Source organism: Lytechinus variegatus, chromosome 13 (genome assembly GCF_018143015.1).
Source record: "Lytechinus variegatus isolate NC3 chromosome 13, Lvar_3.0, whole genome shotgun sequence".
Taxonomy (NCBI): domain Eukaryota; kingdom Metazoa; phylum Echinodermata; class Echinoidea; order Temnopleuroida; family Toxopneustidae; genus Lytechinus; species Lytechinus variegatus.
The window spans coordinates 28,249,262-28,272,361 of NC_054752.1; the positions used below are offsets into that span (position 1 = coordinate 28,249,262).

General features: G+C 35.7%; 2 protein-coding genes across 4 annotated transcripts; both read left to right on the plus strand.

The window, feature by feature from the left end:
- Positions 1-858: 858 nt before the first annotated feature.
- Positions 859-12,071, plus strand: LOC121426152 (acyl-CoA-binding protein-like). The gene is made up of 4 exons (XM_041622333.1): positions 859-978; positions 4,911-5,028; positions 6,853-6,915; positions 9,454-12,071. Exons 1-4 carry the CDS (start codon positions 868-870, stop codon positions 9,528-9,530), a joined length of 369 nt encoding a protein of 122 aa, XP_041478267.1. The 5' UTR covers positions 859-867; the 3' UTR covers positions 9,531-12,071.
- Positions 12,072-13,704: 1,633 nt separating this feature from the next.
- On the plus strand, positions 13,705-22,604 carry LOC121426672 (vesicle-trafficking protein SEC22a-like). Of its 3 annotated transcripts, none has more exons than XM_041623042.1 (6): positions 13,705-13,852; positions 17,651-17,861; positions 18,349-18,512; positions 18,895-19,125; positions 20,065-20,186; positions 22,019-22,604. In XM_041623042.1, exons 2-6 carry the CDS (start codon positions 17,677-17,679, stop codon positions 22,301-22,303), a joined length of 987 nt encoding a protein of 328 aa, XP_041478976.1. In that variant the 5' UTR covers positions 13,705-13,852; positions 17,651-17,676; the 3' UTR covers positions 22,304-22,604. The 3 variants fall into 3 exon arrangements, with proteins under 3 accessions (XP_041478976.1, XP_041478978.1, XP_041478977.1); XM_041623044.1 differs by having other exon boundaries at positions 17,656-17,861; XM_041623043.1 differs by lacking the exon at positions 13,705-13,852 and adding an exon at positions 15,545-15,579.
- The last annotated feature ends 496 nt before the right edge of the window (positions 22,605-23,100 follow it).

Below are 23,100 nucleotides of genomic sequence, written 5' to 3' on the forward strand. Positions count from 1 at the left end.
GTTCTTTTCAAAAATTTTCTTGAGTCTTGCTCTTGCCCCCCCCCCGGAAATATTATCTGCGTGTGGTCATGCAAAATGGCATGACTGGAAATCCTACATTTTGAAAAGAGCATTTGACAGGGTCAGACTTTGCCCCCTTTTCAACATTTTTTTTATGGCGCCGGTAAAGTGCAAAAATATGTGCGCCGCTCGGCAGTGCGCCCCAGCCCCCCTTAATTTCGCCAAAAGCTGGATCCGCCTTTGTCACAAGCTAAGTTCAGTCCCATTCTTACTTGTTGAGTTCACATGAAATGATCAATTAGTGATAATGAAAATGTTGGGTTTGTAAATTGTTCATGATTGTACAAAAAAGTTTGTGTAAAGGCCACAAATGCCCGCCCCATGCACTCGGCTGTTGCACTGCGACATGATGGACGGTAAATTCCCAATTCATCCATTATAAGTACGAACATGACCTACTCGTTCACTCACCACATGGTCTTCCTTCATTTAGTCTATAATGCAATTCCGTCCATCAACATTTCGTCTAATAACCATTTGGTCCAATCATCACATCATCTAAGCACCAGTTGGTCTATGACCATTTCGTCTCATAACCATTGGGCCTATGTTTTCTTTTATAATTGCTTTTACTATTGCATATTTTTTTTAATAGTGTGTGTCCTGGAAAAAGCAGGAGCCTCAGAAAATCAACCTGCCCGTGCCTCAAGAGGGCCATCCGGCACACGAGTGGAAAATTAAAAAAACAACAATATTTTAGAAAAATTTCCTTTCCTACCTCACTGGCATAATTATGTGGAGGGCTCAGCTGCGACCACGCCCCTCTGATCTATTTGCGCTCGCGCTCGCTGCTGCATGTTGCATTGCATGCATATATATGCGCATGCATTGATTTTACTGCACTGGACGTGTCGAAGGAATCACCAAGCTCTCACGAATCAAAGACAAAGAAAAAATCACAAAATTGCGAAAATGTCGGTATGTATTTGTTCACGATGAAGATTTACCAGTATTAAGTAATCTAATGAACCAGACTAAATTATGTCTACAACTGTGGCTCTGTACATTGAAATTCCTTGTATTTTGTGATTTATGTCTCGTTATTATAATTAAGGGAGTAGGACTAAGTATCAGTTTTACTTCAGTCCCTCATACATAGAATGGTGTCTTGTTTTTGTACTTAAAATAAATTGGTGCGCACGGAGCAGAGCCACGTGCATGACGTGCTAATTAATCATGCAGCATAATTTGTCATGGATGAGTTTTGTCTGTATCAGCTCAGCTAGCTCGGCCTCGGTCGTTGTGATATGGCAAAAAGAATGTTACATTTGTCATTGTGTGTATTGCAATTGCAATTTTTTTTCTTCAAGTTAAGTCTTAAGTTTAGTTTAGGCTGAAATTTAATTTGGAGTTGGACGGAATACACCGACACCGTCATGAAAAATGGACCCTACTGACCAAATAATTGGTCAATTATTTAAAGTTTCACTTCTGTTAAATTAGTTAGCAATAATTGGACTCTGCATTAATGGTATTGAACTTTGTGGGAGTCTTTGATTGATAAACATGATAAATGTAGGCCTAATCGGCAAATTTCCTTTAAGAAGGTGCGTACTGAAGCCTATATAGTCTACGCAATTACAGAAATGGGGATGATTTGTTTTATTTGAATTTGAATATTTCATTCTTTGGTTTTGCTATAGTGGTTTGTAGCATCGTCTACAGACCATTTACTTGGTCAAGGCTTAGGAGGTTGAGAACAATTGTGTAATAGAGGAAATAAAAATGCACAGGAGCTTGGGGCAATTTCAGCTCCTCAAAAAGAGCTCTGAAAATCCTCATTCATGTTTGTAAGTAATAACTCCACCACCCTCCCCCTCCCCCTCCTGCATCTCGCCCGATCAGAGTTTTCCAGAGTTGCAGAAAGAGTTGCAATCAATCTTCTATTTTTTTTGTTAAGTGCAGTCCTCTGTACAGAATTGTTGTACTAGATTTGATTGACACAGCAATCACAAAACACATGACATTTGGTACAGTTGAACAAAACTAAACTATTGTACGAGTAAAAACAGATGCATTTTGAACTGGGAGCGGGGGGTGAGTAGTTCCAGGTGGCTTGTGAAAGATTCAGTTGACAGAGCCAAAACCACTGTTTCAGGCTGGACATTCATTCCACAACAGATGCCACTTGGGGGAAAAAGCTGTGCCAGCACAATTCCTCTGCAGGGTCTCTTTTTACCTATTTAAGAAAAGAGAGAGTTAAGAGATTCAGGAAAAGTGATGTGTTTTGAAATCACACGCCATTGCCCATATGGCCAGTGCCATTATTCAAATTCAAAGTTAAAGTAGGCAAATCTTTACTGTTACTTTTGTTGGTACACTTTGTTTTCCAAAATGGGTAACAAAGTAAAAACAAGTCTAGAGCCCTGTGTAGTAATGCATCGAACCATTTTTCATTTGTCTCTATCTGCAAGAAGGGGTTAATCATTGATAAAAGAGATTAGTGTAGACTCTGTATTAAAGGGTATTTAGATACATCTGTGGTCCATTCACACTTCCAAGATAACCAGTATAAAAAATACTTGTTACAGGTAGTTAGCTAATCTGAGATCAAAGTTCTTGTAATATCCTGAAATGAAGTACAGAAGACTCTGCATGTTTGGTCGACCATCCATATTGTTGAATAGTTTCTATACTTAACCAATCTTTCAGACCAGAATATTAAATGCAATCAATAACATTTTCTAAGTTGAATTTAGCCAAAGTTGAATTCCTGCAAAGGTTCTTGTATTTATATCACATCACGTCTAATATATACATGTACATGTGACTCTACTAAGTAAAATCAAGAGATTTTACTTAGGTAGAGTCACATAAATACAAGAACCTTTGCAGGAATTCCTGTAAAGACATAGGAATAGTTGCATTTGGGAGAGAGCAACAATAGAGAACTATTGATGTGAGGCTATTGGTAGTGTAGAGTAGGAATTGAATTGTTGTAAGGCTTGTAGGCCCATTAATGTAAATACTACCAGTACCAGGACTTTTCTATGGTGAAATGGTTGTAATGAATTATTTAAGTAACGTGTGAATTTAAATCTTGTGATTTCTTATAATTACTGGTACTGTACTTTAATACGTGAATACACATGTTCAGGCAAAAAAAAATTGTGGCTACTCTTCATGAATTACTTCCTAAATCTGCAACATACATGTAAGATAAGAATGGGGGATTTTTCAGGACTCCTTATTCAAATTTCCAGGGCTATTTTGAGCATTTTGGGGCAAAATCCCCCCTAGCCCCCCCCCCTGTTTTTCCCTGCAACTGTTCATATGTAGATGCAATGTGCTTGTCACATAACATTAGGCTATTATTGAATGAATCACAGTTGTGTATCTAAGTAAACCAAAAGTTGAAAAGGTTCTTGGTCTAAAGTCTGCTCCTGAATGATAATTTTATCATGAACTTGCGCTGTGTGTGACACAGTGGAGAAGTGGAGAATATCATGTACATGTAGGTACATGCACTGTTTTTTGTGATTATTTGTCTGTAGGCCTATATTTGAATGGTTGGTCTGAAAAAATAGCGGCCACTCAAATAACATAAATTGATATGTATCTATTATGTTACCAAACACCCAGAAACTGACAATAAGTCGCCAGGAAGAATCTTCTGTAAAGAAGGGCAAAGAAATATTTGGTGTTCAAAAAGTTAAATTTTAAAAATTAGCTTAAATATTGATCATGATTAAAGGGGAAGTTCACCCTGAAGAAAACTTTGTTGTAAAAAATAGCAGAAAAAAAATATTGGTGAAGGTTTGAGGAAAATCTGCTAAGGGGTAAGAAAGTTATTAGAGTTCAAAATTTAGGATTTGTGACGTCATAAACGAGCAGCTGCCCCATGTGTTATGTAATATAAAATCTATGAATTTCAAATTTTGTATGGTTCCTGATAACTTAATTTTGTTTTCTTTTCATGATCAGGTGTAAAATAATTTTTCTATTGACATACAAAAGTTACAGTGAAAAACCATTTTCAATTTTCTGAGAAAATGACATTTCATTGATTTTTTACAATTCGCTATGTAGGAATGCTTCTCGCATATGATATGACGTCACAAATCAAATAATTGAAATTCTAATAACTTTTTAATTATTTGATGAATTTTTCTCAAACCTTCGGCAATATTTTTATTATTTTTTCTGCTATTTTTACAATAAACTTTTTGTCAGGATGAACTTCCCCTTCAATTCTTCTTCATACTGCCAGTGTTTGATGTTATATTAAATAAAAGACAAGATACAACAATATGTTTATTTGTAGACTGTGTGGAAGTTTCACAGAGGACATTTAATTTTTTTTTCTTGTTTTTATTTCTGTTGATGCCATTACTGAAGCACAGTCAATCAAATGGGGATAATTATTGATCTATTTTGACATGTTTTATATCATTTTAAAGCTATTTCAAGCATTAATAATGAAAATCTTAAAGAAAAAATTGCTGACTCATTGTTGATATTAGGTTGGTAAGTTAGATATAGAAAATGCAGTTTTAAAGTTTCCAATGTGTTCATCGAACATAGAAATAATAAAAAATAAGTGCCCTCTTTCTGTGATGGGATGAAATGTTATTTTGAATTGATTTTGTAAAAATACAAAAATAAGGATTTAAGGAAAGTTGAGTTCGTTTTAATAATGAAATGTTCTTTCTAATAGGTTTTTTACTGAGTTACAATCCTTTACATTGGACATTTTTACTATAAGATAAAAATTTGTGAATATTATGAAAAGTGCTTGAAAGCTTACCAATTTTCCCACCCCACAATTGGATTTTTCTTTGTAACAATTTTATATTTAATTGAAATTTGCTTTTTCCTCTTTTATTCATTTATTTTGATGACATTTTTAGGAGGCATTCAACAAAGCTGCTGAGGAGGTGAAAAACCTTGTTAACAAACCGACCGACGAAGAAATGCTAAAGGTCTATTCTCTCTATAAGCAGGTTACAATAGGAGACTGCAATACAGGTAGGCATTCTTCTAGACCGTAATGTACTCCATTGCTGACATCACCCACAATCAGGAAGTGTTTCATGAAGAAATGATAGTGATTTCTGCTGACTTGTTCTGAGCCAATCAGATGCAAGGATTTCAGTAGCTTATAACAAATGTCAGTGGTACATATGTAGTTCACTCATTAGTTTCATGAAATGCTCCCGAAGATTACCTGTAAAGGCCACTGAATACCTTATGACCTGACTGGTCTGCGACTGAGTGTGGGGAGATGAATCGCAAGGTAGTCCTAAGCTTCGACACTGGTCTCCTTGCGATCCGACTCTGTGCAACTCTTGCATTTTTTTTTCCATATCAACAGAGAAAATGGTGCTTACTACTGCTTATACATGATATGCAATGTGTAATGTTATTGATCAATAATAACATTACATGTTGCTTATCATGTACACGTCGGTATTCAGTGCGGCTCTGCTGCCTGATTGGTTGGAAGTTGGATTGAGCTTGCGATCCAGTAGCAAGGATTCGACATGTCAAATTCTTACGAAATTTGTTGCTATTTGTCTCTGACCGTACTGCGAGTCTGATGCTGACAAGAGCTGTGACGTCACATTTCCCTTCACTCAGTCGCAGACCAGTCGGGTCGTAAGGTGTGTGGTGGCCTATTATAGAGAAAGCTTAGCAGTCATTGTATTGGAACATCTTGCGATTGATTGCGCTGACCACAATGTACAATCCATTGTGAAAATCAAGGGTATGATTAATCGCTAACCTTTGCACTCCAGGACCCAAGATGATTATAGCATAGAGCTATTACTGTAGCTGTGTGATTGTTGAGTGTAAGACTCACTATATGATGGGTGACATATAGGCACCAAGGAAGATTCTCCATCATTTAGATTCCCATCAGTGTATTGTAGGTTGGAATCGAAAACTTTTACAGTACAATTCTTGTTAAGTATCAGTATTAACTTTAACTAAGCCTGGGGGTGGAGGAGTGGGGGTAGAAGAGAAGAGGCGGGATGAGAAGGTGGAAAATACATTACAAATTTACAAAATAATGATTGACCTAATAAAGAGCATAATCAGTAAAATAAGACAATTTAAAAGGAAAAAAATCATTTTTTGTTACTTTGTATAGTATGCCATGGTCAACATGGTCCGTTTGCTTCAATTCAGAAAAAAAAGTTATCAAATAACATTTCAATTCATGAGGACATAGAACCATCAGCTATCTATAATTGTTACCTGAAGAAGAATGTGCTTCAGAAAGCGGCAAGCTTTCATAATTGATAATGGAGTGAAAAAGTAAAAGACCCTGCCATTTGTCACCACCCAACTTGAGATTTAGACACCGTGTAATGAGAATGGTCAGAGCTGTCTGGGAAGTGATCATCCTAACCGGTTCAGAAAACTACCTTGCGAAGTAGTTTTGAAGTTTGCTTTGTCTCGTTAAACTGGTTTCTTGAACCGGTTTCCAGTAAACCAGTTTTAGAAAGTATAATGAGAACGGTGCCTAACATGTCTTATACACTTCAAATCGCCATGACCTTCTTATTCCTAGTCCAATATCTTATAAAACTTAACAGTTAACTTTTAATGACTTTTCTCTTCCATATGACATACATGTACATGTATAAAGTCATTTCAATACTGAAGTATTGGATTTGCATTTGCAAATCATATCTTTCAAGTGGAAATGATATCTAATCTGCATTATCAATAAACTTTGTTTGACCTCAGCTGATCTGAATGTCATGTATTGAGAACACAAACATTGTTCCAGTCATGAGTAAAGTTTTATGAACAATTTTTTTTAATTTGTATTTGTTGTAACAGCTTGTCCAGGTTTTATGGATTTTAAGGGGAAGGCTAAATGGAATGCCTGGAACAACGTAAAAGGTAAATGAATGTCATCTCTTTTCTCACTTATTTCAAATATGTCATGTGGGGGCATCTTGCTCTAGTGGTTATGACTCTCGTCTTTCATTCTAAGAGACGTGGGTTCAATACCCAGCCATGGCATGTTTTCCTCCAGCACAAAATTAAGCCACATTGTGCTTCACTCAACCCAGGAATTCCTTCAGTGCTTCCTGCTTTAGTTGAGAATGCTTAAAGAGAAAGAAATAGATCTTTGATTACCATCTCAATGCTTGCAACTGGAGCTTAAAGGGGAATTTCACCGACAAAAAGTTTATTGTAAAAATAACAGGAAAAAAGTCTTTAATAGCTGGGATAATAATAGCAGTGCTTGGTATCCTCAGGCAAAAAGTGCTTTATAAATCCAGCTATTATTATTGTACATTGGGTTTATCAGAAAAAGGGGAAAACCCAACTCCAATGAGACCAATTGATCAGAATGTATCAAGTTGTAATCTTCATGGAAAGTTTTTGTACTGTCAAAATCAGCGCCAATATTAAATTTGTGACGGTATGTCCATGTATGTATTTTATCTTCATTCCTGGATTAAAAAACCAAACAACATATGCTACAGGATGCTACATAAGCACTTGCCTGATTGCCCGGTGCAAGTAAAAGTTAGTCGGGCAAGTGTTTTGAAATAAAGACCAAAAATGCTTGCCCGAATTGGGCAAGCAAAATTGTCACATTAGAATGACCAAACCTAGGGTCGATATGATATGATTGACCCTAATTTTGGTAATGACAGGCAAGATAAAATCACTTTGGAAAAAAAAAATGCAATAACAAGTTAGATCAGTTCATGTCAAGAGATAAAAAGGTAAATAACCACAAAACTTTCATTTGAAGAGGTAGAACTTTTTTATCAAGGATTTTTTTGGGCAAGTATATTCCAACTATTTAAAAATTTACTTCTAAAAAGTTATGTAGCACCCTGATAGTAATATGACATTTAGATTGTGCCTTCTCTATCTACTTTCCTATTCAGAGGCGCAGACTGAATTATTACACAGGAGGGTGGGGTGCCTTCCGGTTGGCTTTGAATGACTCTATAGACTTGGCATTGCGTATTGTTGAAGGGAATGCATTCCACAAAGTGGGAGCACTATTAATAGCAAAAGCTTTTTCACCAAATGAGCATTTGATTCTACAAAAATAAAAAAAAAACAATTCCCAAAGATCTTAGATAGATTGTGTTACACAATTTGTGTATATTCGGAGATAAGATAATTGAAATGGTGAGGAGTGCAACCATGAACAATTTAAAAGCAAAAAAAAATCTTGAATTTTTTATGCTCTACCATGAGCAACAAGTGAAGTTCTTTAGAACAGGCGCTATATGTACCTCGCGAGTCAATTAAAAAGGAAATACCAGTGCGAACACACAATTTTATTATATACGGCCTGAAAGAGTTTGTTGTACCAAATAATTTGATACCATATTAATCTGGTATGTGTTAGCGCTTGGATGACCAGGAGGTGTTCTTTGCAGTGATGTAAATTTTGATATGCGTCAAAAACGGTCAAATTAATATGTAAATGCTAGTTTTGGTAACGATATCAAAATGAGTTCGTACAGAATCCAATGAAATGACCACCAAAGTGTCTGTTTGTATAAATAAAACGCATGTGCCAAAGGATTCTAGAAGAAATTGTGTAATTGCTGAGAAATCAGCAAATAAGCACAGGATTCGGGTAGGGCGTCGGGCCCGACGCTCTAAGCAATAATTATACATTGTCCCACGTGCGCTTATCTGTGTTGGGGATCTTCGGTGTGAACATTTTTCAGCGTAGATTTCAAGATTTCACAAAGTCCAGTTAATGTAACTGTACCAGATCTAGATCCTCGATGATATACTGGCAATTAAGCCTTGTTTTACAGACTTTCTCATGAAATCAGTGTTTACTGCAACTACTGGAATTTCTCTTTAAGGCATGACTGCAATAATGAATCCTGATGTCAATGATGTCATAGTCCTACAAGGGTTGTAACAAACCACCTTTTTAGTAATTTACATTTTAATTGTTTGATAAACACATTTTAGTATCAATTCTCAAGCTAAGTTCGTCGGAAAGGGACTAGCAAATATGTATACTAGCTCATGTATTGTATGATTATGGCATAATTGGAATCTGGATTCATTCAATACAGTAATGCCTAACTTTGGTGCAAGTCAAAATTTACATCACTGCAAAGAATACCACTGATTATCCAAGTGTGAAGACATACAGAATAAATATGGTATCAAATTATTTTGGATAAGATACTCTTTTAAGTAATATATGATAATCATGCATTTATAACATATTTTTTTCCCTTGATTTGGGGATTTGTGTGGTGTCAAGTTTCTTTTGACTCTCATGGTAGAAAGAAATATTACTGAGGTTCTCTTGCAATGATCTAAATTAAATTTTCCTATTGTTTGAATTCGAATTAACCTGTTAAAAAAAGTAAAAAAAATAAGCTAATAACTTTTTCTTCCTATTTTTCCTTTTTCCCCTTCTTTTTATAACAACAGGCAAATCTAAAGAAGATGCAGAGAAAGAATATATAGCCCTAGTGGAAGGACTAAAAACAGCATATGGCACCAAGTAGATATAACAAATTTTGTAATGAATCCTAAATGTGCAAATAGAAGTATTAAAGAACTTTCAAAAGAGCTTTGGTATCAAATTAGAAAGAATTGATGGAACATTTGTAGGGAGAACTTTAACGAGACCTTATGACGATCAATCAACAGTTACGGGGTAGATTGAAACTTGACTTGGTATCACTCAAAGAGACTGATTTGAAATGATTTCTCAATCGGCATGTTTCTATAAAGAATCATTAAAAATGGTTTATCATTTCCGGAATCGAAAAACCGTATCGCCCTTACCAACCTGTGTCTACAGAGCGAATAATGCAATTATTAACTCGCATTGTGCGTCACGGAACACGGCAATAACCACCTCCCAGAGGTGGTTATGAGAAACCATATGCGTCTGTTTCATTCAACAGGGAAGTTTTGGGGGATATTGGATACTTACGCGGGTAATACCGTTTAACGAGTCTCTGTAGAAACATGCGGAATAAAACATGAATAGAAAGAATATATCTTTGTGGAACAAAAATTTAAGAAAGATGTACATGTCCAATTGAATGGAATAGATAGCACAGTACGAAGTATAGTATTATTCACAGTTTTCCAGTTGATGTAGGATGATTTCTGATTTATAAGGAATAATTATATTTATAATGAATGTGACCTTTTCTGTTTATGCATATGTATAAATTTTGTTATTTGTATCTTGGGTTGTCTAGTTTTATACAAAATTTTCAAGATTTTTTCTGTGTCATTAATTTAGAATTTTGATGATACTGCCTTTTGCATTTGAGAGTACAAATTTTTTTAGCTGTTTATTTGGGACCAATGCCTGGAATAATGCATTTGATTCAGAGGAAATATATGACAAGGTGTATTATTTCTTGGTTTTCATTTAATTTAAGAAAATGTACAATTGATTGATATGAAAAAATCATAGAGGGTAAAAGGGAGTTCAGTTTGTTCTATGTGCACTGCATGTACATATTTTACCCAGAAGTTTATACCATATTTTCCAATGGAAAAAAGTACATGTTATGCTGCATGTGGAATGAACAAATTTGTGATACGTTTTGTGACCTGGAAATAAAAATGAGAGTTTGGGGATTGAATTTGAAAATATTTAAGGTTTAAGAAGAGTTGACAATGATTCAAAACTCAGTACAGGAAATGTTAACATTATAAGGTGAACTGCAGTGGACTTACATGTATATTTGCACCGTGTAAAGATTTTATATAATAGATATCAATAATCAAATGTACCTCCTTTTACCAAAACTTTTTGAAGGATAGCGTCATCTAAAAGTTCATTCCATTTGGGAAGGAGAAGTCTAACATATCTTTGTGTATCACATGTATTCATTGAACACTACAGCATTCTATTCTGATTTTAAAGTTGTGGGTTAACTATGGATAGCCAAACTCGACATAATCTCTTAGAGTAGTTAGCCATTTATCAACCCCTCTGGCTCATAAATCATTAACGACCGAGTGAGAAGTACAACTGGAAGAGTCTTAAGCAGTATTCAAGCATATGAAACCAGAGAAAACATGGGAAAGTAATTAAACAACTAATTTCTGGCAATTTGGCTTTCCATAATTTAAGCACAAATTAGCACAACTTTAAGCATGACTGGAACATGTTCTTAGGCGGTATATCAGTTACAACGGGATATCATATAGCACAAGAAATGGTCGTGCGTAAAGTCATTCGTAACTTACGAACAGCTTTATGAAATGGACACCCAGTGAGGTGAATGGGTACCCCTGGAATTAATTCCTTGAAATGCTGTGTGTGCTTATAGGCCACAAGCTTAAAGCCAGGGTAATAATATTCATGATCTTTAGAAGCACATAGAGACCTTATAATCATGTGATATGCACTATACATATCATTACGATCACTATCATTATACCTTTATAGTGGGTTATAAATTGTGATATATCAATACACAATAATTCAGTTTTCATCAGAATTTGACATAGTGCCTTTCAGCAACAAGGACTTTTATGGGGTTTATCTGAAGTTATGAAAAGACAAGCATCATTAATATTTGTGCAATTTAAATAAAATTTACTTATTTTCTTTGCTTTTTAATAATGTACATGAGTTGGCAATGTAATGAGAAGGCAGTCCTTTTGCAGGTTTTTTTTCATTGATATTTTAAACTTTCAGGGTTTATTATACTAGACACAGTTGAGATATATATGCTATCAGGAATTCTGTCTTTATTTTATCACAACTCTTTTCTTTTTCACTTTGACGCTGAAGTGATAGCTGTAAATCTGAAATTTCTTTCAGAGTCAAATATGTACAAATTTGGAAAGTTATCCTTATCAAGTTTTATGAATGAATATGAAGTAATAGTCTTAATTGGAAAACCAAATTTATTGTTAATATGAAGGGGATCAAATCTGGAATGTAATCTCTAGCAATTTGTATGTTTGGTTTGATTATTGCAATTCATTGTTCATGTGATATTCATGAAAACCTGAAAATATGATTGAAAATATAATTGTGTGTAAATTGCACAAATAATAATTTGAACTTATTCGATTGCATGAATTTGTATCTTTTCTTTGTGTGTCATTTTTGTTAAAGTGATCTTGGGGAGGGATAAAGATTGGAGAGAAAGAGAGGGGGAGGGTGGGTGGGAGTGTGTGGGGGAGGAAGGAAAGAACTCGACCAAAGAGGGACTTAAAGGGATGGTCTGGGCTGAAAGTATTTATAGCTTGATAAATAGAGTAGAATTCACTAAGCAAAATGCAGAAAATTTCAGAAAAATCGGATAACAATAAAGTTATTGAAGTTTAAAGGTCAAGTCCACCTCAGAAAAATGATGATTTGAATCAATAGTGAAAAATCAGACGAGCACAATGCTGAAAATTTCATCAAAATCTGATGTAAAATAAGAAAGTTATGACATTTCAAAGTTTCGCTTATTTTTAACAAAATAGACATATGAACGAGCCAGTTACATCCAAATGAGAGAGTTGATGATGTCACTATTTCTTTTGCTTATTGGTTGAATTATACAATATTTCAATTTTTACAAATTTGTCGATTAGGACCTACTTGCCTGAAGCAAAATATGTTAAAATAATGGAATTCCGCGTGTTCAGGAAGGAATGAAACTTAATTTCACATGACAATGACAAGAAAATTAAAATATTTCATATAATAAAATACAAAAGAAATAGTGAGTGAGTGATGTTGTCAGTCCCCTCATTTGCATACCGACCGAGATGTGCATACAACTGTTTTGTGAAATGAAGCGAAACTTTAAAATGTCATAACTTATTTTACATCCGATTTTGATGAAATTTTCAGTGTTTTGCTTGTTGAATTTTTCTCTTTTTATTCAAATCAAGTTTTTGTTGGGGTGGACTTGTCCTTTAAAGTTTAGCAACATTTTGTGTAAACAGTCGTCATGAATATTCATTTGGTGGGCTGATGATGTCACATCCCCACTTTTTCTTTTGTGTTTTATTATATGAAATTGGGTTTACTCAAAATTTTTCCTTAAAGAAATAGAAAAATTGTATCGACAACTGATTTAGTGCATTTTATAGATATTCATTGCTGCGACTTATTTCATTATAAGGGAGCCTCACACAAGAATGAAATAATGAAAAAAAATATGATTCTATGTAGGCTCTAATAACATTAGAAAACGGAAAGTGGGGATGTGACATTATCAGCGCACCTAATGAATATTCATGACCACTGTTTTCACACAATATTGCTAAACTTTCAACTTTAATAACTTTATTTGTTATCCGATTTTGATGAAAATTTCGGCATTTTGTTCAATGAATTAATGTATTAAGATATAAATATTTTCAGCCCGGACCATCCTTTTAAGAAATGTTTGACGCCTGTTCAGAATAATTCAGATTACGGACAAATTATGAGATAGTATAGGCCTACTGTTTAGAGGCTTAAGAATAAAAAACATCTTTTTCTTCTTCTCCTCCTTTCTCTTTTTTGTTCCTTCTTCTTCTCCCCCTCTTCATTGTCCTCCTCCTCCTTCTTCTTCTTTTTTTCTCTGATGATGATGAGGATGGTGATTCCGATTCTTTTTCTGATGATGATGATGTCTAACATAGTGTTTTTCTTCTTAATTCGTCATCAACATTTTCCTCAAGATATCGGTGGACGTTGACGGCGCACTTTACCAAATATTTTATTATGACGTGTTCAAATTTCCGAATGCAGACGACTTTTGCTTTCCAAATCCTGGCCAGGAAAGAAATTAGATATCCTCTTGAGTCCCAATTACTCACCAAGATTTCATATCCATGCTAATGGATCCTTTGAAAATTCAAATAGGTATGATTGATTTCTATGAGCCTTTCTTGAATCCGTTTCTGACGCTCGACTTCTCACTCCGCTCCGTCGGATTCACACTGCATGTCCCATATGTTGGCATTTGCGTTAGTACCGGTACCGATCGGACTTGTTCACTGCTACCATCTGGCCTGTGGAGAATCTACAGGACTATGGTATGCCAATGCTGTATAGAGCACACACTCTAAAAAATCATTAAAATATCACTTTTGTGACCAAAATTACTAATTTTCATACAGTTTTAATCTATTTATCATTAGTAATGTGGGATTACTGGGAATAATTTTTGTATTCACCAGAGCGCTCAAAAACTTGAATTTTGGGTATATTTTTGTGTACGCCCTCTATTGGTGGAAAGTAATATGGCAAGAAAATTTTCATTTTTTGATCTCTATTTTTAATTAAGAAAAAATGATATAAAGAATCAAATTTAAATAAGAGCCAAGCAGTATGAATTAACACTAACAGGTCTAATGGAAACTGTCAGTGTAAAAAATCAAGCATTTGCCCCAAAGAAAAAGAAAAAAATAAGCCAAACATTGCCACCCTTTAATATTTTGTCACACATGGAGATATAACTGAGAACAAGGTTATATTATAACCTTGTTCATTGAATGAGTGGTACCGATCGGAGTAGACAGCTGGCAGCCGTCTGTTTCGAGGAGTTTTTAAACATTTTTTTAAATATTTCTCCTCGTACACAGACGGCTCGCTATCGTGCAGCCACCATTAGGGGACTTGCAATGCAAAATCTCCCCGTCGCGTCGGGGCCCTTCAATTTTTGTCTTTAATATGAATAAAAATTTTGAAATGAAAATTAACGCGACCAAAATGCAAATTTATATTCCCTCAGTCTTGGCATTAATTGCCAAAAAACAGAGAAAAGTGAAGTTGAAAGGAACAAAAGCAGTGACTTACCTCGGCTGTCGCGCAAATTCACTTCCCCATTTTATCCGATCTTAAGTACATAAACATATGGCCATTGAGTCCCCTGTACGGATCGGGCTAGAACTTCGTCTTCGGTCTCTGTATGTGGTGAGTGAAGCCAACGCAGTTCAGCTGAACAACCAACAAAACAGAGACTAAAGCTTTTGGTCTAGCGCTAGCAGAGATGCCAAGTTCAAAGACCAGCTATGCGTGAGATTTTCTGTGAATCTGAGTGAGATCACAGACATTGTGATAGTTGCGTGAGACAGAGATTTGAGGGGATGAACAAGATTCCAAAATGCTTGAGTCTCACGCATAATGCGTGAGACTTGGTAGCTCTGCGCTAGACATGCTAGAACTTCGGTCTCTGTATTTGGTGAGTGAAGCCAACGGAGTTCAGCTGAACAACCAACAAAACAGAGACCGAAGCTTTTGGTCTACGATCGGAGGTGCGTTAATAAAACTTTAGATTTAGATTTATTTAGAACCTTTTTTTATCGATACCAAGATACCACACGCGTGTAGAGCTGCCAACCTACATGTAGATTTAAAAAATGCTTGAATCGGCTGATAAATATCATGAATCATAAAATACTCTTTTTGATCAATAAATATCTTAACAAGTGCTATGATATTTTTTTGACTGAAACAAATATTTTACGATTCGTAATATTTATTAGCCAATGCAAATATCTTTTAAATCTTAGACTGCAGCTCTACTTGCATGTGGTATCTTGGTATCGATAACAAAAGATTCTAAAATGGCGACGTAAGCAGACTGGGTAAGTTAACGCTTGTGCTCTTATGTTTTTTCAAATTTAGTACTACATGTAGGCCTAGTATTCATTTAATTAATATTACCTTTATTTTAAACGGGGTTGATATGGTTTGGGCCCATTTACGTTAGTTTGGGCTCCAATCGTAACAGACAACTGTTGATTTAGCCTTACTTTGACTGTGGGAATCTCATCCCTAAACAGAGATAAATGGGATCCACTACCTGGCGTCATTGGGGAGTAAACCTACGAAGTAAATATTTTTTACTCCCCAGATGCCTCCAGGCTAGCCTAAGTGAGGTGGCAACAAAAATAAGAGAAAAGTAGTTCAAAAGATAATAACTGATAAAAAAGTAATAAATAAAAAAATACAATACTTTATTAGGGAGGGAAAAATGGCAAAGGAAAGAAAGAGGGAAATAAGCTAAGGGAGGTGCAAATAAAAAGTGCAAATGAAAAGAGGAACAGGCAGGTGCAAAGGTCGTAATGTATTGTATAACGTGTCATTTTTTTTTTTAGAAGAAGTAAAGTTTGACAAATTTATTGGTAGTTAAATGTTAAGTTAAATGTAGTTTTAGTTTAGGTTATGTGTTGACTCGTTGTGGAGTATTGACAAATAAGCATCTTTTTAAGTTTGCATTTAAAAATATTAAGGCTGGCAGGGAATTCCAATACACAGGTCCACAAAACATTTTTTGCTAATATAGTACGGGTCTGGGGTAGGGGATAACAGTTACGTTGTCTCATTGGGTAATCGTGTATAGAAGAGTTTTCACAGAACATATTTGAAAAAAATTATTTGGAGATCATCTTTGCTTAGTTTATACATAGATTGGGCGAGTTGGAAATTTTTTTTTTTTAATTTTTTAAAAATTTGTCATCGCTTTGAATATTTTCCAAAAAGTACCAGCAAAAATAATATAAAAGGTACATGATTTAAACTTATTGCATTTATTGGTGTCACTGGCTCTATTTTATCAAGTAATCAGGGGAATCGCACATACAATGAATCAAGAATCTAGTTTGAAAAATACAGACAAGCTGCATTAAGGTCGTGAATTGTATTAGTGCCACCAACGATCTTCCTTTTATTTCTGTGGAAGAGACAAAGCCACTTTCCATATTTTGTCAGCGCTGGTAACTTCTTTCAATTCTCATTGACTTTGTTACACAACAAATGCACACATGCTGACACACGAGAAGAGAGGTCGACCACTGTAAGTGATCAATATCAGATAAAAAAATGTATAAAAACTCACTGATTTTTCCACCTCTGATTGACAGTCACTCATCTCAATTTGGTTAGTGGTGTTTAATTATGACAAATCAATAAAGAAAAAAATTATCACGAAACCATAGAGGTTCATCCTCCTGTTTGGACGAAACTCTACTCGTGATGCTTTCTGGTAAAGAAGTAATGAACGCTTGAGTGATTTTGACAGGCCCAGTGAAAAAGTTTATCGAAATCTGACTTTACGTCACAAAGTGCTAGACCAATGCAAGAACTGTAGGTCTGTAAAAAATACTGCTGATGGTTACATACACTGATAGATTCTGATAGATATGCTTATCTCATGCAACCTACATGTACTCAGCACTTCTTCACAATTTGCAATTTAGAGCCTTCACTGAATTGCGGCCCTTCCAACGGTGCCATTGATCTCCAATCTTAGCGCAGGAGGAAGAACACAAGAGAGAGAGTGACACTTACACTGGCATCTTATTCTTGGATTTTATTTGTGCACTGTCAGTGACATAGGCCGATCAAGGACAAGGATCTCATACTCACTCTATAGACCAGCTGGACGATTGAAAACAATTTGTGGTTTCAATAGTGTGGCTGGCGAATAGCCAGCAATGATTGCCCTACTGTTTTCTGTCTTTACAAAATCACATTGGCTGTAATGGGTACGATAAACAAGAATACAGGTCCTTGACATTTTCAAGGAGGGTCTACACAGAGTAGATCTAGTATTCTTTAGATTCTTTTCTCAATATTGACCATAGACGTCCTCTGTACCTATTGATTGATTTGATGGTTGAACAACTCAAGCATTTTTCTTTTTTTCCTTTGCAGCCTAGGTTTAACTCAGAGCAGCCATCATGAGTGGCAACATCCTGTTTGCCATGATTACTCGTCTTCGGGATGGTTTGCCGTTGTCGGCGACCACGGATCACGACCCAAGTCAGAGGGTTCTAGAAAGCAAGAAATATGCCAAGATTCTTTCCAAGAAAGCCTCGCAATTTCCAGACAGGTGCTCCATGTTCACGGGTAGTCATTGGTTATAGTAAGTCATGAAAATGTGTCTTTCATCCTTTTGACCATCCCTTTCTCAAAGAAAAAAAACAAACAGAGGGAGGCTTCTTCTTTCATGTCCATAAATCTTCTACACAGATCACATGATTAGCAATGATATGATGTCTTATGATGGGTAATACTGTAGATGAACTTTTAACTTCTTGAAGGCAGTGATAGTAACACAAGTAACACTGTTTGCTCTTCTAAAACACACCACAACAGTTACCTAAATAGTCAAATGGTTGCCTTTGTGTTTATCCAATGATTAAACTCAATCAGATTTATGTTCAGCATCCCTAACAGTTGTAATTCTATATACTTTATTCAATCCATACAATTAAATCCCCCCAAACTTCTTGTAAACTCATTCTGATAGGCCAAAAGTTGACAGCGTTCCAAATTCGCATTAGAAATGAAATTTCTACTGCAATCATGTGTTACCTTTATATTCTTAACTTTTACCCTTACTTTTGCAGTTTTATTTCTTCCCTTGGTGTTTGTTTCATCACGATGTGTGAAGAGAGCTACTCTAGTGTCCTCGCATTCTGCTTCCTTGATGAACTCCAGAGGGAGTTTATCTCACTCTACGAAAATAAGAAGGTTGACAATGCCATCAGACCGTATGCGCTTATTGATTTTGGTAAGTTTTTTTGAGAGGGCAGGTGTTTGGAATCATGTTAAGATTATTTAATTTCGTACTTTATTAAAAGGATAAGAATTTTTACATGAAGGTATATTAGAAATTTCATATGATGATAACCTGGTGAATTTGAAATTGGGACCATTCAGTTACTGTAGACAATTTATTGGAGCCTTTTCTGTTGAGCCCACCCCCCCCTCGCCCCTCAAAATTAAGTCATATGTATATAATAAGTTTTTTTTTTTTCATTCAAGATGGCATCAAAGTTCTCATGATGCTATGATAGGAAATGCACTTGATGTTAAGACTCATTTGAGCAAATTTCATATTTTCTCAAAATTACTTAAGTTATCTAACAAAGTTTAAATTTTTTTCATTCAAGATCGCATCATACAAAAGACAAAGCAGAGATATAACAACGCCATGACACTAAACGCCAGACAGAAATATTCCGACATGACCTTAGAGGTCAAACTCCGTCCACCCTATAGAATCAGTATTGATGATATTGAATCAACGGGAAGAAGAAACGTCAATGGAATAAGTCCTCATCATATTCCGAGCTGGCAAGCTGTTAATGTCAGCAATAACGGCGATCTTCCAAAACCAGCAAGTACGAGCAATCTACTTATTATTCAATATTCATACATTGCACCACAGTCATCCATACATGTACATATACAACAATATCTGACTGCCCATATCAAAGCCCACAGAAAGGTAGCTGAAATTGATTTTTTAATTGATTTATTGACTGATTAAAGAGAGATGAGGGAACAAAGGTGATTTCACCCAAGGCCATACAGCAAATTTGCTTAGATTTCCTTTACATTTTACTGTAAATGCATGCCTTATGTTTGGCTTCTTTCACTGTGTACACAATATTCCTGACATTTGATACCATGTCTGGTTTGGAATCAATCGATGAAGGGGGATATTTAACTTGATTGCATGTATGTTCAGCAGAAGAATGAAATTATAATGAGAATCCAAATTGCTTTTTCACATCACCTTTTAATCAGCATGCATGGCGGTTGCATTTGAAACAATCAATTTGGACAGCTGGTTTGGATGCACGGTTTCAAGAAAATAATTAATCATCACCCTCAGTATGAATATTTACACTTGAATAAATTACAACCCGAGAAATGAAATGTATGCTGGTAGGAGATATACATGTAGATGCATGCTTGTTTCTAATAGTATTCCAATAAAAATTTCCAGACGAGCATCAGTTATTCATTAAGCACACATTGCAAGATTGGCATGCACATAATATGTGTAGTATAATCCCATTTGAATAATACAGGATTTACAGATTGAATCAGTAAGTTTTAATTATCTTTGTTCTGTTTGATAATTATGTATTTAATTTTTTGCTATAATCTTGATGCTTTTGTTTAAACTTTGTAATTAATGACTTTTGGCTTGCAAATATTTGTTATTTATCCCTTAAAAATATACATGTACATTCAAGCATATGACATATGCAGCCCTTTTGGAATACCTTATTCTATGCTATTAATGTAAATTTTGTGATAATTTTGCTCAGATTTTCGGAGACCTTTTTCAAGACTTGACTGGATGGCTAAGCTTCTTGTCTTCCTTTCCGTGTTATGCGGGACTTTAAACCTTGCTAGGATAATGGCTGTTTTAACATTTGGTACTTCACCGGTAAGTATAATACCTAATGATAATCAATTTCCATTTAAAGGTCCCATGTAATTACAGCAACGATGCTGATTTCTATATTCATTAGCTTAGTAGTTACTAATTACGATTCCATCAAAATTTTACCCGAAAAACATCCCACATCAGGTTCAAAGGCAGTTGTATATTGAAAATTGAGCCAAATTCGCCCTGCCCACAAAAATTCAGCCCGAATTGGTTTCGTATGTCGCGTGACAGTTATGACGTCAGGGAAGGAAGCTGCTGAGTGTTGTTGACGTTTGGAGCATGAAGTGCCTATTGTGGTTGCACGTGTGGATTCAAAGTAAATAAATTGAATTGCTGGAATAATATTCAGAACCTGAAACTTCAAAGTCTAAAGAATCAGACGCAGCTGATGACGATGCTGCAGCCATGATCAAAACCTCTTAAAAATCTTTAGAAATCTGTTAAGGATGAGCTCGGTCGAAATAGCAACTACATGAGGAACGTGTACAATAACTAGGGGTCCTGTCGCACAGCTTAGAAAACCTTCCTTCGATGACGTCACAAAGATTGACAGGTGGATCGGTCGACTCTTTCGAAAATTTTTAATGGGCGTTCCCATTGAAGTTCATTTCCATGGAATAACTCAACACCAGTTCATGGTACACAGGAACCGATGGCAAATTCGTATTTTTCAAGTAAAACTACCTAATAATAGATATGTATCTAGAATAAGATGGCATTGGTGTCATAGGACCTTTAATGGAATGTAAATGTACAGGGAGGGGTAACCCTTATTGCCGAGAATTAAATGTACATTTATTCTGCTTCCCATGAGGAATGACACATACATGTGTTGTACATGTACTCCTTAGGAAATTAAAATGAGAACGTTTTGCAAGTTTTTCTGACAGTGTTTCATTTTGATTATCTGCATTTGAGATGAAGATGCAGCTCAAAGCTATCCTGGACATGTATTGAGAGACTCCCTTGATCTTTAGGTTCACATCTGTCTGAGTATATCTTATTAACCTATTGCCTCTTAACCCTAAATAGACTGGGCTATTTCGACACCTAAGAAGACTGGGGGGGTACCCCCTTATGATCTCGGTCGTCGATCGCGCGATTGCGATGAAAATTGGCACACGCATTATCCATGGCATTATCTACAAAACTATGATATCAAATTCTGCGAAAAATCTCATTGCTCGTTAATTATGCTAAGTTATGCATAAAATCATAAGTTTGCTCTAATTAATAAAATAATGCCCCTAAAATGCTAAGTTTTGTTTCACATGCTCTAGATAGGCATCTGATCAAATTTATTTGACAAAAGTTTCAACATCACATTTATTTTCTTATGTATTGTATTGTTTTCTAAATTTCTTTGTTTTTTATTTTTTTTAATGGAAATTGTCGGGGACTTTGTTTTGGCCATAAACAAGGTAAAATTAATTGATTTTAGCAGTAAAAGGCAATATAATGGTACATTCTATGAATTTTGGCTGAAAACACTATTTGCATTGGATTTGTACACAAATTCACGTTTTTGAGTAATTTGGGGTGTGCATGCACATACGAAACGTTGCGTAATTTTGGAACCGCGTACCTGGGGATCACAATTTTGGTCTCAAAAGTTGCGCGAGACTTGAAAGTAAAAAGTCATGGAGCGACTTGGTCAAAAAAATTCGAGCGGCGGATTTATCACGAAAAATGACGAGGGGGGGGCTGAATCAGCCACCCCCCAGTCTTTTTAGGGTTAAAACCAGAATGTCCCAGTACAGAGCCTGTTGGAATTGCAGAATTGAGTATGAAATGGGTTAATGAAATTTGTTTCTTCTGTTACCTTACAGTATGAACCAGATGAAAAGACCATCGTGCTCCAAGCAATGGCACTCCTGATCTTCTCCGCTCTCCTCAACTACTACCAATCTTTTAAACTCTGGACGTCACTGGGTCAGAGGTCGTTGCGTCAGCTCCTGGCTTGCGTCTTAGTCATCGTGTGCAATTATTCCCTCTATAAACTGTACTGGCGATTCCTTTTAACGTCCAGTTTCCATTCGTTAGTAGCTGTTCTGGTGACGTGGAAGATGAGAGCCGGATCGGGAGATTTCAAGTTGCCAAACTACACGGTATAGCTCTTCATATTGCCATAGTGTAGCCATGCATAGATCCTTCCTTATCATGTGTTTCACCAAGAGTAAGTCAACATAGAGCAGGGTGCTACACAAGCACTTGCCCGATTGCCCGGGACAAGTAAAAGTTAAAGTCGGGCAAGTATTTTGAAGTAAAGACCAAACTACTTGCCCGAATTGGGCAAGCAAAATTCTCAGTAGAATTACCAAAATTAGGGTCGATATGATATACTGACCCTAAATTTGGTCATGGTGGGCAAGAATAAAATCACTTTGGAAAAAGAAATGCAAAAACAAGGTACATCAGTTCATGTCAAAAGAGAAAAAAAGGTCAATGGTTTATAAAACCGCAATATTTTCTTTTGAAGAGGTAAAATATTGTTTTCAAGGATTTGGGGGGGGGGGCAAGTATATTCCAACTATTTAAAAATTTACTTGCCTGACAGGGCAAGTGTTTCTAAAAAGTTATGTAGCACCCTGCATAGAGTCACTCATATTTCCAGTTGTGGCCAGTACGTAGTGGTCAATGAGATTTTGCGCCAGTTTGCCCATTGGTGCTAGTACTTATATCCTTTTGTGAAACACCCTAGGTGCGTTTTTAATAAGTGTTGCATGCTGTCAATATGAAAATAGTTAATTATTATAAACAGTCGTTTGGTGCTGTCATTGGAAAGCATAAATTCCCATTACTGTATTTTGTTTTCATAGGATTTATAACTGATTCACCTGATGCACAGGTAAAAGCACTTTCAGCTTGTTTGTTTTTCTTTTTCTTTACATAAATTGTCATTTTATGGAAT